Here is a 19,736-nt window from a genome sequence, read left to right on the forward strand (position 1 = left end):
AGTTTTCCTGACATGGCTATAGTAAAACAAAGTTACGTGATGCATACTGGAATCACCAGGGATGTCTGTCCATTTGTCTGTATGTTCGTAGGAACAAACTTATTTGAAAGCGTCCTCTATCTCTTTTAAACCTACAACAGTCAAACTTGCAGGCATGCTTCCTTATAAAATTAAGTTGTGCATATGCTATTGTTATCATCCTATGTTAAAAAATTTAATGTATTCATCGTTTTTAAATAAGACGTCCTATACGATCGTGCTACATAAAGTGCTACCTAATATCGCGGAGTAGTCTTGGTCAGTGGTCACGTGTGATAAATTCTAGCTATCCAGTGCATATCGCGACAACTATAAGAGACATTAACTTGAAAGGCTGATATATCTCAAATAGGGGAAGGGAAATGCTCTATCATAACTTTTCACAGTTATAGCGACACATTCCACTGAGTAGTAAGTAAGAAAGACAATATTAAGGTTAATGGCAAGTTTGATGTGTGCCCGTCCAAATCTTAGGCCTAATCTTTATATATTTGTAATTTAAGTAAGAAGTTTGAGGCCTAATCGTTATCTAAAGTGTAACCCATGGGCGGAGAAACTCAAATTGGGATATTGTTGAGATCGGGAAAGTGCGAGCAGACGAAGAGCAAACAAGTTGAAAGTATCTTAAGTACAAATAAGATCAATGCAAATATTGTTACATTTGGTGAAAAATCGGGTTTCTGGTGAATAACGGATAAAACTGTTTTCTGACAGCGAAATAACATTTGGTAACAAACTTTGACATGTAAACGTTACAAATGGGGCGCAATTGAAATACCGCGGGAATAGCGATAATGCGATAATACATAACGCATGAGCCCAGATGTGACAATCTGTTCATGTTGCAATTGATTGAAACTGAAGTGAATAATCTGGATGCAACTGAAGAGTTTCTGAATTCTATATCTAAGAATCGTCCAATTTCCTGTTCCCAAATAGCAAAAGCAACTAAAAATGACTGATAGTCTTATCAAAAGTATTTGAAGGGGTAACAAATGCAAGGAATGAACTCTATGTATGTGGTGCAAAAATGAACGCGAACTGACAGTTAAAGACAAAAGATTGTGTCTTCATCAAGGTTGCATTATCAACCAGCTTAATTATCTGACCTTTTATAATTTATTTGACGTTTTGGTAAGTTTTATCTCTAATAAGGGGAAGTTATGTGTCATGTGTCAGGTTTTATACCATACTGAATACATAGTTATTTGCAACCTACCGGTGTCTGAGTAGGAACATATACTTCAATAAATCTTAAAACGTACATAGATGCTATTTACTTGTGATCCTCTTGAACACGGACACACAGCAGCGAGTGTTTTATGGAATATTTTATCTGACTCATCTACTCTTAACCATTTAAACAAAAGGGTTTTACGATACACTCGGAATAGCAAATGGCGACTGGTTCGTTTCCTACAGTTGAGAAACGTTCGCCTATGGTTGAAGGCTTTTGTTCCACATCGTTGGAAGAGCGGAATTTCGAGGAATATGCAGACATGTATTGTGAGACATCTACAGTCTCTAATAAAGAGCATACAACTTTTGGAAGGGGAGATATTCAGAAATGGTCAGGTTTAAAGGAAGCGGAAGACTTTATACGGAAGTGTTTCGTTCACAAGGATAAAACACTGACACTGTTTTGCAATGACCACATTCAGCTATGTTGCTCCTATTGTGTTGAAACAAATCACAGGTACTTGACTATGGATATTTGTTCTTTTAATTATAAATAATTAAAAAACCGATGTATTATCAGTTTACAATTCCGAACATGATTCATGAAATCATTGTTTCAGAATAACATAACCTTAAGCTCACCTTACCTATGTACTTCTGGTTAATGGTGAAAGTTTTTTTTAAAAATAAATTCTTTATAAACATTGAATCTTCTTATTGGCCAGACTTTTTAAAAATAAAATAAGAATATCAATTATTCTCGATAATTTGGGGATGGATCGAGTCAGAAAATGTATATATCAAGATATCAACCTTGTAGGGTTTAATATCTTTTGTATCACATGTATTATAAAACCTATGTTTTCCAAATGCCATTATGGTGTTGGAAGACTTTTCAAGGGAGAATATTATTTGCTAGTTAGAATTAAATCTGCTCACTCTTGTTTGCACAAAAATAACAACAAATTATCAATTCCAGCCCAGTCGACGACATAATTGTCCGTGGGTGACCGTCTTTGAAAGTTGTTCAAATCCTTCAACTCTGCTTTCTGTTTAGGAAAAATCACAGGGACATTAAATTTTTTTTTTGTATATATACTATACATATATACACGGGATACAACTGTCAAAAAAATTAATTAACACCCTTGTCTAAATAATAGCCCATATTTAGCAAACGAATGAAATCAACGCAAATATGACACTGAATAAAATAAAATAAAATTAAAAAAAAACAAAAAAAACAGGGGTTACATGTGCTTTGGTGGTTTGTTTTTTTTTAATTAGAGAGCTGCACTAATTATAGCTTACATTTCTGGCAAGCGGCGTATATTTTTAACTGAAAGATGTTCAAATTTGATGTGGTCTTGTTATGTCGATGGAAACCGACGTACCAACACGACATCCTGTCCTTATTTTCAGTTAAATATTATCTTGTTTATTCATTTCAGTCAGTGCAGTAAAGTGACTCCGATTGATGAGCTGAGCAACATGCAGTCCACAGACCTACAAGGACTGTCAGTGGAGCTGGAAACTGTTCTGGGAAAAATCAAGAGCCTGATGATCACTCAGGAGGCCAGTGTCCAGTCATTGCAGGCGACTTTCAAGGAACATGAAGCATTCCTGATAGACCAAATGCTAGTCAAAATAAATACTGCTATATATGAATCTGATATTATTTCTGTGAGCATGTCTGATGAAAATGAGCAATATATTAGAGAAGAAATGTGTTCAAGTGTACTTTCTATCTTGAATGCATTCGATAAAAGCAGTGTGAATGAACTGATCGAAATGAAAGAGGAAGTTACAAGCCTTAAAGAGTCCATAACATATTCCATTAATAAATGCACTGACATTCAGAATGCATTGACACAATATTGTGATATCACGAAGACAATTGGGAGTAATAAGGAGCTGTGTTTTATACTCAGAATAAAAAGTCAGCTCAAAATACGACAGGCATTAAGTGTGCTTGGCAAATTAGACCATGTGCTCACTGTCACAGGGAAGTCTGCGCACAATACTGTTACCATACCAAGTGATTCAACCTTCTGCATTATTGAAGGCTTATGTGTTCTTCCAGATGGAGAGATCCTGGTTGTAGACAGCCAAAATAAGAAAGTCAAGCTGCTGAACCAGCAGTACCAGGTGGTGAGTCACTTGGATGTGCCTACTTGTCATTTGGCTATATGCCAAATCACACCCAATAGGGTTGCAGTAGCTATGGATGATAATATCAAAACACATGAGGTCCAGTTTATCACAGTATTTCAGAGCCAGCTTGTGGCAGGCAGGAAGTTTCAGTTACAACATGACTGTTTTGGTATAGCTCATCACCAGGGAGACCTGTACATTGCCGGTGGTACTGCACTGTACAAGTACACACTTGGTGGGAAACTTGTCAGCAGACTGTACCAGGAAAGAACACGTAAACAGTATGGTAAGAATCATGGTGGATTTATCCAGATATCATAAGGAATATGTATTACAAAGTTACTGTAAAACTTGATATATGTAAAATGTTTGTGTCAATATATCGTTACAAAAGCAAGAAATTTTTATAGAAAAAAGAAGTGCCTATAATGATTATGATTTTTTTTCCCCAATTACATCTAACAATGTATATAACTCTAATTTATACGAATTAATTTTGTTCTGAAATTTGAAATATTATAAATATAGGATCTGGAACGAGTTGTCATATCATACCATATTTTATTAAACGAGTGGACGAGTTTAATAAAATATGCTATGATATGACAACGAGTGTCAGATCTTTTTTATCACATGCTTAAATGAGCAAATTAAATAAATATTTACGCAAACATAATGATAAATCCCGAATGTTGTTTACATTTCGTGACGTCATTAGACGTTGCAACGTCATTTCAGCAAAAAAACAAAATGCGATTGGTCATTCACGAAAATTAAGCCAATGAAAACGCTTAAAAATTATATTACACATGTGTAAGATAAAAATATTCGTGGACTTTTCTCTCGAAAACGATTTTTCCCCAAATGGTCAGGAAAATGCCTGTCTACTTTCTGGTCTTTAAAATTTGTGTTTATCAAACAACTACATGTGTACATATAAATATGTTTTATGAATAAAATTGGAATATAACGTGGTATCAAATGAAGTATCAGAATTATCAATAACATAAGAATATATTACATAAACAAGTATTGAAATTTATAGTTGCAATTATAATTACTGATATTTAATAACTTGCTTTTATAAATGGTATAGAGAAGTGTCAACACTGTTTTTTTTTGTTTTGAAACATGATTTTCCTGTTATAAACACTAACAGTCATAATGTTAGGCAATATGTCATATTGTATCAATTTCATTGATATATCAATTCAGAATACATTTTTATGATATGTGTAGGAAATATGTTATTGCTGCATGTAGTTTCATCAGGTGACATATTAATTGTACTATGTAATTGTTTTTATGTGTGGGTAATTGTATTACACTTCATTTCTTACTCAACTGTTCCATGTCAACATGTCTAACTTGTATACAATAAACTGATACAGAACTTTCATATAACAATAAACTATTTATTATTATTGGATTTTATGAAGTTCTATAAGATGTTTTATTGTCTATTTATTACTACACATATGTACACATATATAACAGAAAATCACTGCAGTATGTTTATTAACATGATTTAATAGTTACAATTATTATATATATGAATGTTGCTCTGTTTTTAGTAATGCAATGTGTGGTGAGTCCGACAGGGGACAAGCTGTACATTTCCAACAGGTACATGCCCAGGATCATCACCTTGACAAGGGATGGAACGGTCCTGGCTATCTTCAAAGACCCAGACTTTGGATACCGATGTAATGTAAATGTGACTCCTGCAGGCCAGGTGCTAGTCTGCCTGACCTGCTCTATAATACAGGTGGACAGTGAAGGGAGGAGAAAGCTGGCCACTCTTGCTAAACCGGAGACGAATGAAGGAGTATGGCAATTAAGATCAGTTTGCTACAGCAGCACCGCATCCTCCATTATTGTTGGACCCGGAGACGAAATCTTGGTATTCAAAGTGGAATAGTGTGTACATGTATATCATATTTTTTAAACGTGTTTGATATTTGAATGAACTAGTTTTGTTGAGCATCATAACATTTTAGCGTGTGATTTTACAATACAAAATTGTGTGCGTAGTTGCAGATACCGGACAGTTTGCCTAGTGAACTCTAAAGAAGTCACATATTTAGTCGAATCTTTATGAAACTTGGTTAAAACATTTGTTTTAATGATTCCTGGGCCGAATTCGAAAATAGTTGTTGTTCATTACAAAATCATAGCCGGCAGGGGGCGGGGCAGTTTTCCTTATATGGCTATAGTGAAACCTTGTAAACACTTTAGAAATCACATTTTTACTAAAATCTGTATGCAATTTGATCAGAGCGTGTGGTCTCAAACCGGTTAAACGAAGCTTATTCATTGTTTCAGTTTAATGACTTGATTTTGACGAAACTTGGTCGGAATGTTTTTTTTTTACGATATGTAGGCAATGTTCAAATCTGGGTCACGTGCGCCAGAAAATAGATCACATTGTTTAATTTCACGAAAACCCTTGCGAATACCTTAGAGGCCATATTTATGACTCAATCTTGATGAAATGTTATTTTTGACATTCCTAGGCAAAGTAATGTAGGTCCAAAAACTAGACAGTAGAGGCCACAATTATTGTTCAATCTTCATGAAATTTGATAAGAAGGTTTGTCTTAATGATATCTTGGACGAGTTCGAAAATGGTTACGGCTGCCTGAAAAACATGGCCGCCAGGAGGCGGGACATTTTTTTCTGGTATGTCTATAGTAAAACCTTGTTAACACTCTAGAAGCCACATTTATTGTCCGATCTTCATGAAACTTAGTCAGAGGATAATTCCCAATTATATCTTGGACAAGTTGGAAAATGATTCCGGTGCGTTGAAAAACATGGCCCCCGGGGATGGGCGGCATTTTTCCTTATTTGGCCTTGTTAACACTCTAGAGACCACATTTATTGGTCCATCTTCATGAAACTTGGTCAGAAGATTTGTCTCAATGATGTCTTGGACGAGTTTGAAAATGGTTTTGGTTGGTTAAAAAACATTGCTGCCAGGGACCGGGGCTTTTTTCCGAATATGGCTTTAGTAAAAACTTGTTAACACTATAAAAGTCACATTCATTGTCCAATCTTCATGAAAATTGATCAGAACATTTGTTATAATGATATCTTGGATCATTTCGAAAATAGTTCTGGTGTGTTGAAAAACATCGACGCCAAGGGTCAGGAAATTTATCCTTATATGGCTCTAGTAAATATGCATTTGCACACTAAAAGTTACATTTATTGTTCACTCATTTTAAAACTCGGTCAGGACATTTTGGTCCGAGAGCCCACTGGTGTTTATTGCAAGTTTTGAGGCCTAGACTTGTTTTTATATATTTGAAAAGGGTATTTTATATCCTTCCAGAAAACCCATTTCTTAAGTGTCACAGCCGTGCATATCTATGATTTTTTTGGTAAAATCACTCAAAATCGAACGTTTTCCTGCTGATTTCTGGAATAATTAAATAAATAGACATTTTCAGTCATGGGAATTCAACCAGGGTTTCAGTTTTGGGGTATTAAATAGGTATCAGGAACCTTTCTGATAATTCAGTAAAAAAATAATTGTCCATGTATTTTTTTTAAACCACAAAATTTTGCAATTTGTTGGCAGAATTTGCCCATTTTTCACGTTTTAATTCTGCGAATTCTTTTTACCAAGTTAACAGTTTCCAACATATTTGTATAATTAGTGTTTTTAAAACACACATATGGCTTCCTTGTTTCATTCCAACAACGACTATTTTTAATCACCATCTATTAGCGATTTTGGAGGGAAATGAATAAAGTCACACACACAACTGCTTATTTCTGGAATAATTTTATTTAATTAGATTTATAAGACATGTGATCATTATAATAATCAAATATTGTTTGCATATATGCAATAGCATATAAGATAACTCTAATCAAACAACAATGCCATGATCGCAGCGTGATTTGGGCTTAAACCCATAATTGTTTACAGTTTATGTAGGTTAAAAACCACTAAATTGTCACTATTTTAGCTGTTTTAGTCCATTTTTCATGTTTAAGTTACTCGAATTTTTACTCTACTGAAATAATGCTCAACATAGTTGTCTAACTATTGTATTAAAACACATAAAATGGTCTCCTGATTTAATTGAAACATGAACCTTTTTGAATTACGACTTTTAGTGAGATTTCAGGAACAAAATACGAAATCAAACACAAAACTGCTGATTTCTGAAAATTTTGATAAAGTTAGATTTATTAGACATGTGATCACGATAATAATATACACTGTTTGTCTTTGTACAAATGCGTATAACATAGCTCAAAACAAACCATTCACGTGAGTACAGTGTACGTGTAGGTTTAAAACAACTTAATTTTCAAACTTTTCTTGCTTTTTGAGTTATTTCACCAGATTTATTTGTGCGGTTTTCATACAACCATTGAAGATGTCGATATCTATCTGCTAACATTTTAAATGATCTTACATTGCTTAAATACACGCTATAACATTTTCAATTTAAAACTAATCTAATGTATTGATATTAGTGTTAATAGGTTGAAAAAGGACCAATTGGTCCTTTTCACGACTTTCTTGATTTATTATAATACTTTGTAACGGAACGCAAAAATATGTACTATATTTTATACATTTACAAAATCATTATAACAAAACATCTACTAACATTTGATGACACACAACTGTAACATGTAACACAATTTTGCATGAAAATCAAACAATGATTAAATTTTATCTATACATTAAACATAATTTATATACATAATAAATTATTTTATTTCATACATGTGCTGGTTTTCATGTACACACATCTACTAGTATTTATCACGCACAATTCTTATCAATTTAAAAATTAGTATAACTACGTAAACCTTCAATAAATATTAACTTTTTAACAACATTTCACATGAAAATCAAACAATTATTGTCCCCTACCGGTGCAACTTATGGTTTGCGCTCTGTTTGTCGGTCAGTCTGTCACACTTTTCAAGATCATGCGATAACTTTAAAAGTTCTTCACGTTTTTTTTTCATGAAACTTGAAACATGGATAGATGGCAATCTGCAGCTTGTGCATGTCATTTCATTTTGTTCCTACGTCAATAATTACGGTTGCTATGACAACACATAGACTATAAATATTACTGAAAATAGTGGATCCTGCGATAACTTTAAAAGTTCTTCATATTTTTTTATGAAACTTGAAACATGGATAGATGGCAATATGGAGAGTATGCACATTACTTTATTTTGTTCCTACGTCAAGAACTCTGATTGCTATGGCAACAAATATACTAGAACTATTGCTGAAATGGTGGAATTTCACCGGTAGAAGACTTGTATTGCTTGGCAATAGTCTTGTTAAATTTCATCTAGGCAATAAACATACTTTGCACACTCAATAAATTATCATATTTTATACACGTACTGTTTTTGTATGTACACACATTATAGCATTTATCACGCACACTTCTTATCAATATGAACAATAGTTTAACTATGTACACTTTCAATAAATATTAATTTTTAACAACATTTGACATAACAATCAAACAATTATTTAATTTCATCTAGACATTAAACATACTTTGTATGCATAATAAATTATCATACTTTATACATGTACTGTTTGTTATGTACACACATCTACTAGCATGTATCACGCACAATTCTTTTTAATATGAACAATACTTTAACTACGTATACTTTCAATAAATATTAACTGTTTAACAAAAATGTATTTACATACTAAATAATGACGAACATTATTGTCATGCGGCCTTATAATGTACTAAGTTTGTGTAAATCATTAATCTATCACATGACTCAAATGAATGGTTGGACGATGATGACTACTCTAAGTTGAAGTGGTTTTCTGGACCACAATTACCTACAGAAATTGAACGTGTTTATAGTCTATTTGTTGCCATTGCAACCAGAATTCTTGACGTAGGAACAAAATGAAATGACGTTAATAAGCTCCATATTGCAATCTCATGTGAAATGTTGTTAAAATATGTTAAATCATGTATTGGTTTGGAAACTATTAACGCTTTTTTACACAAGACAGATCAATTAATATTCCGGACCTTAAAGTTTAAAGTGGTTCAGTATTGGTTTAAATCATGTAAATCACTTTTAATGAATTCCCTGAATGTAAACAAGATGGAGTTATACAATACAGTATGTATATATTAAGTAAAATTATAGAATTGTGGCTGAGCTAAATTTGTAACATTTCTGATAACTTAAACCCATCCTTCACATGTCGTTATACATTTTCAGTATGCAATTATGTTCAGCATTTTAATGCGAATCAAAGAAAATAAATATTTCACGCACAATATAGACACGACCCAACACTCTCTTGTTGGAAAATGATGGCTGAGGTGTTCAAACGTAACCTGACCTTACTCCAAAGGTCAGTTTCCGGATGAAAAATGCGATCATTGTCCCAGGTTAACATTTAATGTAAAGCGCTCTGAAAATGATCATGCAACATATTGATCGTTATTTATAATGCAATTTTCAAATAACGATGGTGTGTCGAGCACAAAACTTAGCATAAGATAACGGTCAGACTAGACAGCAACAACTTTAGCCTGTCTATAAATGAGTATATACAGATGTTATTAATAATTCATGATTGGCTACATTAACCCTTTCAGTGCGGGAACCGAATATTAAAGGCCTTTGCAAACAGTTTGGATCCAGATGAGACGCCACAGAACGTGGCGTCTCATCAGGATCCAAACTGTTTCCTATTCTGATAGTATTCTTTGGAAAAAAATCGAAGAAAATGCTAATTTTAGAAATTCAGCAGACGACATTTTAGCAGACGACACATTTCCCAGCATGCAAAGGGTTAAGCATTTGCTACGGATTTCAAAGGAATATTCATAAGGGCCATGTTAAATATGTGTATAATACCTTTATTGTTGCAAACAGAGATAACGTTTAATAATTGGCAGTATTTATCTTTTTATTCGCAAAAATTTAACATTGCATTTGTGGTGAGTGGGCCTATTATGGATTATTGAACCCGCGATACAACATAAATAAATCAAACTTTGGGTCTGCTTCGTTCAGAGTCGTCGGAGCTGGGGCGTCAGGGGCGGCGGCCGCCGCCCCAATTTTTTTTGCAAAAATGAAATTTCGGCAAATACCTTTTTTCATTTTTTTTATTAGTTCAATACCCGTACATTTCAAAATATTTTACCATGAAGCAAGATTATCAGGCTTTCGCAGTTATGACACGTGTTTTGTTGATTGTTATCGCCCGCCCGCGGTAATGTACGTGTTAGTTATGTTGCTAATTGATCGGTCTCTTTTATTACGATGATCCCTTTACTCCAAGTCGCAAATGAATTTGTCCAGTATAAGGAAACACGGATGTCTACATTTGGAAAATTTTAAGTGTGATGACCTGGTACCTATATGGTTGACGGTTAGTGTTCAGTATTAAATGTTAAAATTACCTTGTGTACCTGTATGGTTGCCGGTCAGTTTGAAAGTAAAAAACAACACTATATAGGCAAATTACCATAATTGATTGCGATAGCGTTCACATTCGCTTGTCTTGTGATATTATAGTGTATGTTTCGTGCGATATTGTAATATTGTTACTGTACATACATGTATACAAATACATATAAATAAAACTTAATACTAGTATCTTAATTTGACTTTTAGCAGTTGAATCAGTATTGACGTTACATGATCCCTATTGGTGTGTCGCCTGCTACAAAGTACAAACTGCGAAATATAGGGAGCACTTCTCCATCGTTTGTTATGTCACAAAATGTTGTCATTTAGAATATGCCTGCAATAGACGTGTATAAGGTAAGGTATCAGGCATAAAACGCACCATTATGCGCCAGTTGATGCTAAAATTTGAAAAAAAAATGGGGGGATGCCTGGACCCCACCAACGGGAGGGGGATACCCATACCCACCCCCTCCGCCGCTCCAACATCGATTTGCTTCCGACGCCCCTGGCTTCTTTGATGTTTTGTTGACCAATTAAAATGACTAATAAAATGCCAAATTAAATATTTCAAAATATTAACCCATTCACGCCTAGCGTCCAGAAAGGACATTGCAAACAGCGTAGACCCAGATGAGACGCCGCATGATGCGGCGTCTCATCAGGGTCTGCGCTGTTTGCTTAAAGGAATTTCAGTAAGTAATATTCTAAATAAAGAAAAAATATACTAGACATCCCTAATTTTGGAAATAAATTGATCCAATTTAGAAGGATGGGAGAGTCCACTAGGCATAAATTGGTTAATTGTATTACGATTATCATGATGTATTAAAATATTATCCGTCAATTATTTCAACATCACCGTCTCAGACACTTTTTAATAAATTGATAAAGCGAACAATCAACCTAGTTTAATAACGAAACAACACTTTACGTCGACCTGAAATAGACAATAGTTTATGGCATTGTTGAATAGCTTCTTATACAAGCGGTATTATTAAAGTATGTGCTTGTTCTTCATTGGTTAGAAAAATTGGTACTGGTAAAATAATATTGTTTCACTCACGATGCAATCGTGAGTTAATTAAATTAGTCGAATTCAACTCATTATTGATTGGTCGTGTCCATTGCGCTAAAATTGTTTTGCGGGTATTGCAGGCCATGCACTTGTCGCACAGTATATAAGACATCGAAGGCTTTACATTGACAGTTACTTGTACCACGATCCCACACCCGCAAAACTGTATCAGTATTTTATTAATTACATGTGTGGTGTACATGTGAGAAATCGATGCTTTTGTTTTAAACATACGTGTAAGTCTTGATTTTCTTCAGTTGAGTTAAAATGATAAGTGTTAAGTTTAAGTTACAATAATACGCAATGTTATAGAAAACAACTTTAAGATTGAAATGACATTTGAAAGTCAAATTGTTTTAATACATAGACAATCCAACTAATTGCTATCTTAATAAAATATGCATATCTGAGCATTCCATTTTATTATACAAAAAAACTTTGCCAAATGTTGATGATATGGCCATAATTTTACAGGACCCTTGTTACGAATAAGCGTTGATGTTTTATTGTCAAGAGCAGATGCAAGATGAATCAGTGTGTGGGAAAAATCAAAGTTTGTTGTAAATCTTATTCAAATAAAAATGCAAATACTGTTCAAGAAATGAGAACAAACATTCAATCTATAATAATAAAGCATCTCTTAGCATTGTCATTGTTTACGAGAGTGAGTCAACATATTTGTTTTAACAATTTATCATATGTTTCATGTATGCTTGGTGCGATCTGTATTATATATTTATATCGATTACATCTCGAATGTATATATGTTTGCTTTGTTTCTTAAAGACAACTATCACAACTTATAAACACAGAAGTGAGGACAAAGTAACGTGTGTTCAATTTTATATTGAATAACATGTCGTTGTATTCGATAATTTGCCCTTTTTTAAACAACAAAAGCATTGGTGCTCGTTTCATAATTATATTCGTGTTTTGGTAAAATGAGGTAATACTATATATTTCAACATATAATTATATAATATAATTTAAATGTTAATTTCATATCAATCATTCAAAACAAAATAATTACAAGCAAAAGCTCCAGTAATGTTCATATGTTCACAAGAATCATGCATATAGAAAAATCAGAAATGCAAGGAGAAAAGGGCCTTTAAAAGGTACGGTTATGGGTCACATGACCCAACTGTTCGAAATAAATATGGTAAAAGTGTACAATCATTAGATGTATACATGGTATTAACTGTTTAATAACAGGATTTTAACGAATTAAAAATTAGTACATGTGAGTTTTTAAAAATCATTGGGATGCTGAACAGTGAATAAAACTTGTCTGGCCTAATTATTTAGTACATTGCAATCAAAACTCGTGTTGTGTATCAAACCCGTTTTGATCCAGGCTCAGTTAAATCCTGAAAAATCACAAAAACAAGATATCAACAACATTAAGTCGATTTAAAAAAAGAAGCCATTAAAACGAAACAATGTGTGTTCAATATTATTGTATGTATTTACAAAAACATAGCTGCGTGCATTTCATAATTATAAAATTATCGCACTCGCAAGATGAGGCCGGTTTACAGGAAGTTGAGTTCGAGTGGTTGCGATGAGTTCAAAATATAAAGAAACTAAAGAGACCACCAACAATTTGCAGTCATGTGTATAAGTTTTAAGATATATTTCGGTTTAAACGCACACACACAAGTGTTAGTCTTTAAAAAAAATCCTCGCCCATCTCAACCCAAACCCGTCAACACCCTCGAAAAGACATCAAATTAAGGCGACATACTTTGCCCCACTTTTGCCGAGCACTCCGGCCCAACGCAGTTGTTGTTGTTACCTGAAAAATAAACAATATACCAAATCAGATTGTTGCCAACTGTATTATTATGAACATTGTCAAATTAACATGGAAGATGTGATTTCAGTATACAAATGAAGAAAAATCTCATTTCCTTCGTTTGGCGGCCAATGAAAAACTTAGCATGTAAAACACGGGGCAATGTAGTTTCATTTTGATATTGAGTTATGAATAATCAATATTACCCCACTTAGGGGCAGGGCGCCTTTTTTTCGTTGAACGATGATCTAAAAAGAGATTGACAGTGTTCAATTAAGGACCTAAATAAACTACCTGCGAAAATATCAGCGTTCGGCTCACAATTTGTTATTCACAAAGAATGAATGGCGTGTTGTTTTCATTACAATGGCATTTTTGAAATCGAAAACTATAGTGCTTCTAGTATTATATACGATTTTCTCAATTTAAACGTATGCGTAAGTCGTGAGATGGAAAAAGAAGCATAAAGTCTGGGGTCCTATCATATTCTGCGACGCGCAGCAAGATTACCGGAAGAGACGGTACCGGCACTCCCTGTCATGGTGCAGAACGGCCCCGTGCAGCCACTTCCTGAACCACTACCACTTCCGGCCGCTAGTCCGAATGGGCTGAAAGCTTACATAATCACCCTCGTTAAATTTGTTATTGATAGTAGTAGTAGTAGTAGTAGTAGTAGTAAAAGTAGTAGTAGTAGTAGTAGTAGTAGTAGTAGTAGCAGTAGTAGCAGCAGCAGCAGCAGTAGCAGTAGCAGCAGCAGCAGTAGCAGTAGCAGCAGCAGCCGCAGCCGCAGCCGCAGCAGCAGCAGCAGCAGCAGCAGTAGTAGAAGTAGTAGTAGTAGTAGTAGTAGTAGTAGTAGTAGAAGTAGTAGTAGTAGTAGTAGTAGTAGTAGTAGTAGTATTTGTAGTTGTAGTAGTAGTAGGAGGAGGAGCATCAGCAACAGGAGCAGCAGCAGCAGCAGTAGCAGTTGCAGTAGCAGTAGCAGTAGTAGTAGTAATAGTAGTAGTAGTAGTAGCAGTAGTAGTAGTAATAGTAGAAGTAGTAGTAAATATATGACAACAACTGAAGCGACAAAAAGACAAAAACTCACATTGTGAAGGAGATCAAGTTGATGTTTGAGGATCAATTTCTCAATGTTCATATCTGAGAGGAATGGTTAAATGTGCATTTCAAAGTTAACGAGGTCCTTACGCAACTCTTACTGCATAACGTGACGACCTGGAAGGTTCCTTATAACTCCTATCAAATCATCTTTCTACACCCATGGACGTTTGTTCGAATGTTGAATTATAGCAGCAATACCGCAATTAATGTATTGTCAATGTATATGGAATTTTGGTGTGCTGTGGGGCGGAACTCCGGAGAAACCAGAGGACATTTGTGTATTAGTTGTCCGGTGTTGCCTCTCCCAGCTGCAATGCCTTGCTCGGTGACGTCACAGTACGACAGCCTATGGCGAATTTCGTATCCGGCCAGCAATTATTACAACATGAACGGACGTAAATATTTACCTCCCACTCCCCCGGGGCCTCCCATCATCCCACCGCCACTTCCGGTTCCTCCACTTCCGCCATTTCCGGCGCCCATACAGAACGGGCCCGTGCAGCCGCCACTTCCGCTTCCACCGGCTCCCGGAAACATCGGGTTCATGCCGCCTGTATTGAAGAAATGCAATGCTCATGTATATACTCTCCATGTGGTATCTTAATATAAAATTTGTAGTAAAATATATCTTCGTTTTCTGCGTTATCCTGGCGATATTAGAAAAACAAGTATTCTTCCAAAAGTCGTCGCAACCGAAAGTCCTTTCTTTTCGATCATTATTAACACATTAAAATGATATTATGGGCATTTTTCACTGTTGAAAAGAATTAACAGGTCAAAAGAATTAGTTAAAATGTGTTAACTGACCAATTATCTACAACCCATCTTGCAACCAGTTGTTTATAAATATATATATATATATATATTATTTTCGATATTTTACATGACTCACCCAGTTCTCTAAGCCGAAATAATCCGTAAAACAAAATTGTGTCTTTGTGTCGTATGAACAAATATGCGTGAAATTTGCATGAAAACTACATTATGACTCACATCGTACATCGAATAATTTCTGTCGTCAGTTATCAAAACGAAAGTACGGTTGATATTCAAATGTATTATTTTTCTCTTTCCGGGATATTGTTTTAGTATCTTTATGCTGCATTAACAAATATATGTTTATATACAGTGAAGACACCAAAAATAAATAAAACAACGGTTGCGATATATACCAATATACTGTTAGATGCCCATAATATCACTTAAATGTTATTAAATTGGTTAACTACGGGTGAACGAACGCAGGGACATGTGCAATTTATCAGGTTTCCCATTACGTGTGGGCATGCAAATAAACAGGTAAAAAGTTGTAGTAAAATAGAGAAAAGGGCGTTGTCTTTGTGTTATACCATACCATGAAGTACAACATATCTTTTACAGATATTGAGTTTCTTTACAAGGGTAACATCAACGGTGTCCTTTTTATTTTCCTTTTTATTCAAACTGCTTTATTATTGCATTTTTAAATTTGCCACATTAAGAAATCCCCGAGTTAATTGCCTGGTTAAAAACATTCCTTTATTACTTTGGGGATTATTATAATGGAGATCAAACTCGAATCCCCTCGACCATACGATTGACACCATATGAGTCGCGTTATTGGAAAATAGGGTTTAATACATGTGCGTTAATAGTCGTCCCAGATTAGTCTGTGCATTCCCCATAGGCTAATCAGGTACGACACTTTCCACCTAGATTGGTTTTTTCATGTATAAGACACTTCTTTTAAACAGAAAATTCCTTACAAGCAAAAAATGTCGTCCCTGATTACTATGTTCGAACTGCATTTAACATCATTTATGCATTAAACGAAATAACAGTACCTCCACTGCCCGGACACATCGGCCCGGAACAACTAGAAGACGCCCCATCACCGACGTTATTGGCTACCCAAGCGTCCATTCCGCCACCTGCAGCGCTCCCTTCACTGCCTCCAACCGCCGCTGCATTCCAGGGATCACCACCCCTGCCACTGCTTCCGGTACCTGAACCAGATCCCCAAGCGTCTCTTCCGACACTTGCACCGTCGCCGCTCCCGGAAGGTGAGAGCCCGTTGCCGCTTGAAGAGCTCATACCGGATACTGAAGTGGTTGGTTCTTTTGTGGTTTGTTCCGAATGTTGTTGGGACTGTTGCGAAGGTCCTAGAATGGTATTCGTGGAGCGTCTATACTTTTTTTTCTTAAGTGAAGAATGCGTAAGCATTCAATGCATCATCATCATCATCATCATCATCATCATCATCATCATCATCATCATCATCGTCATCATCGTCATCATCATCATCATCATCATCATCATCATCATCATCATCATCATCATCATCATCATCATCATCATCATCATCATTATTATCATCATCATCATCATCATTATCATCATCATCTCCACCATCATCATCAACTTCATCATCATCATCATCATAATCATCACCACAAACCAAGAAATACTTTTACCCGGTTGTGAATCCACGCATGCGCACGTTTGACAGCCCGTTTCGTCTGTATTCGTGCTGAGATTGTAGCCGTCGTGGCACGACAACATGCACATAATCATGTCGTAGCACTTTCGGTACGTGTCGCCGCTGATTGGAAGTGCGCCTGGTACGTGAAAAGAGACATATGTGAGAGTAAATTATATGGAGCATAGGTTTCTCAGCTTTTTCACTTTTTGATTTTACTGCAAACGTCATCGTTTGATATGACGTCACAAAACATACATAATACGTTTTGAAAAATAGCTAAAAAGCTTTTGTTAAAAATAACGATGGGATAATTGTGTTATGCGTAATACGGTTGCTATCGATATGGAACAACATGCTCAATATACTACTCGCTTAACAACATTTATTAAACGCCTTTCTTTTAATGACGATATGAAACATTATCCAAACGGAAAACATGTGCAAATCCTTTCAGCATATTAAAACATATGGATTACCATTCCCTTTGTCGGCCTCTTGAGTGTCGGCACCGCATGAACAAACTCTGCACTTGTTTTGATCCACTGTGCGACACTTGCTTGGACAATCCTTAGGCGGCGGTGCGCATGCGTTGCTCGATGACGTCGCCTCCGGTCGCATTGCGCAGTCGCAGACTCTGCACTTCCGGTTGTCCACAGACCGGCATCGGGAAGGACAGTCTTGATCGACGGCGGGGCAGCGGTTTTCTTCATAACCGGAATTGGGGACTAAAAATTCTGGATACGCCATACCCCCTCCTACCGGCCGTAGTCCCGGTACCCGAGCGAGGGAACTTCCGGGGTTCCACGGTACTTGACATTTAGCTGTGATTATAAACGATTTGACTTTTCATATAATGATACTAAAGGATTTATAACAAATATCATTATTTTTCTTCTCAAACTACATGTTACTGCTATTTTGCCATGTGTGGTGCTAGAACTACCAGTAGAATTGCTACTTAATATTGATGATACATTAAATTGAATAAATACCAAATCAAATTCGTCAACAACAGACAAGCTTTACTTAAATTGTTCGGTGAAGTACGTGGTGTATAAAATCAATTTCTATTTATTAAGAAAAGAACGATAAATAATCACAAGTACAGCACTCGATAAAACAAAAAAAATAACAATATTAACATCACTGTACCATTCCAAATAAGTAGAATAAAAAACGACGCCGAAACGTACATCCGTCCCATTTGTGAATAACAGCGTAAATAATATTTATGTCATTATTATTGACACTAAAAACAGCACTGCACCTCGCGCGTGTTGCTATTTTCTTGCAAAAGATGTCATTTCCGAAAACGTATAATATAAAAGGGCTGTCCGGTGTTTGATAACACTGTAACTAAATATGCATTAAGACGCATATATGTTTACCACATTAAACGCAATTGTGCTACGGCTTATCAACGCGGCTTTCTGTCAATATGGGCGTAAAAGAAGACTTTATCAGCCCTTGTTCTTAAAATGCGTGACAGTTACGAGAAGAATACAAAAAGATTACGGTTCGTTTTAGTGATATTTGACCCTATCTTGGTTCGACTGTTTCGAATGTTTTCGCTTTAATTATAAAACATAAAGTTCCGTTTTCTGGTTATAACTGATGTCGGATTTCCGAAAGCGCGACTGAAGTTGAAGAAAAGTAAAATGTTTGACAACAAATATATGTTCAACATTTTAATAGCTACTAATCTGCTGTTAAAAATATGTAATAACATACATGTACCTGTACATGTACATGCATGAATTATTAAGAGATGCTTAACTTAAAAATATAATAATTTCAGTAAGAGTTTATAAATTGGTGTTCTGTGGTGCATGTTATTACACATATATATAAAGGGTATGATGATTTTTTTCTCAATCTAAAATAACTTAAGGTCAGAATTGTATTTAAACCGGTCATAATCTTGTTCATCTTTATCTTGTTTTTTTGAAAATACAAAATAACATTGTAACTGAACTTTGTCATAGGCGGACTTAGGAATTGGTTTTTTAATGACATAAGAAATATTACTTGAGCAGAAATGTTCACGATCGAACTATCGTCACGTCGAAAGAACCCAGAATGATGCAAACATGTTACGTTCTCACATTGGTAAATACTTAATTTCATTAATGTCCAAAATAACAGTCAGACTTTTTATTCAAGACTTGTACATAGTGCATCGCCTAAACACATACTTAACAAAGAATATGTCAACGTGATAAGGCATTCTTAGTTTCGTATTTTGTTAAAAATGAATCAACAGTTTGGAAAAAACTAAGTTAACATAAATGACGATACAATTTCTTTAATATCATAATTCACAGGAACATACCTATCGTCAATGTCAAATTCAAAATTTCTAAATGCAGTCGTAATTATAACTTGTCGTATGATGATCAATCAAACAGGTCCCTTATCAATTATACCGCTGACATCAACTTCGCTAGTCGGTCATTGTTCGTCCACGTCTGATT

General features: G+C 35.1%; 2 protein-coding genes across 4 annotated transcripts; one reads left to right on the forward strand and one right to left on the reverse strand.

Moving 5' to 3' along the window:
- Positions 1–1,277: 1,277 nt before the first annotated feature.
- LOC127839235 (uncharacterized) lies at positions 1,278–11,013 on the forward strand. The gene is made up of 3 exons (XM_052367521.1): positions 1,278–1,735; positions 2,670–3,658; positions 4,947–11,013. Exons 1-3 carry the CDS (start codon positions 1,437–1,439, stop codon positions 5,291–5,293), a joined length of 1,635 nt encoding a protein of 544 aa, XP_052223481.1. The 5' UTR covers positions 1,278–1,436; the 3' UTR covers positions 5,294–11,013.
- A 1,797-nt stretch (positions 11,014–12,810) lies between these two features.
- LOC127839236 (uncharacterized) lies at positions 12,811–19,736 on the reverse strand. 3 transcript variants are annotated; one of them, XM_052367524.1, is made up of 9 exons: positions 19,595–19,736; positions 17,739–18,083; positions 17,255–17,398; positions 16,625–16,942; positions 15,209–15,352; positions 14,211–14,315; positions 13,907–13,948; positions 13,650–13,700; positions 12,811–13,272 (listed from the first exon to the last, which is right to left on the reverse strand). In XM_052367524.1, exons 2-9 carry the CDS (start codon positions 18,007–18,009, stop codon positions 13,262–13,264), a joined length of 1,086 nt encoding a protein of 361 aa, XP_052223484.1. In that variant the 5' UTR covers positions 18,010–18,083; positions 19,595–19,736; the 3' UTR covers positions 12,811–13,261. The 3 variants fall into 3 exon arrangements, with proteins under 3 accessions (XP_052223484.1, XP_052223482.1, XP_052223483.1); XM_052367522.1 differs by lacking the exon at positions 19,595–19,736 and adding an exon at positions 18,415–18,709; XM_052367523.1 differs by lacking the exons at positions 13,907–13,948; positions 19,595–19,736 and adding an exon at positions 18,415–18,707.

The sequence above is a fragment of the Dreissena polymorpha genome, chromosome 7, assembly GCF_020536995.1.
Source record: "Dreissena polymorpha isolate Duluth1 chromosome 7, UMN_Dpol_1.0, whole genome shotgun sequence".
Taxonomy (NCBI): domain Eukaryota; kingdom Metazoa; phylum Mollusca; class Bivalvia; order Myida; family Dreissenidae; genus Dreissena; species Dreissena polymorpha.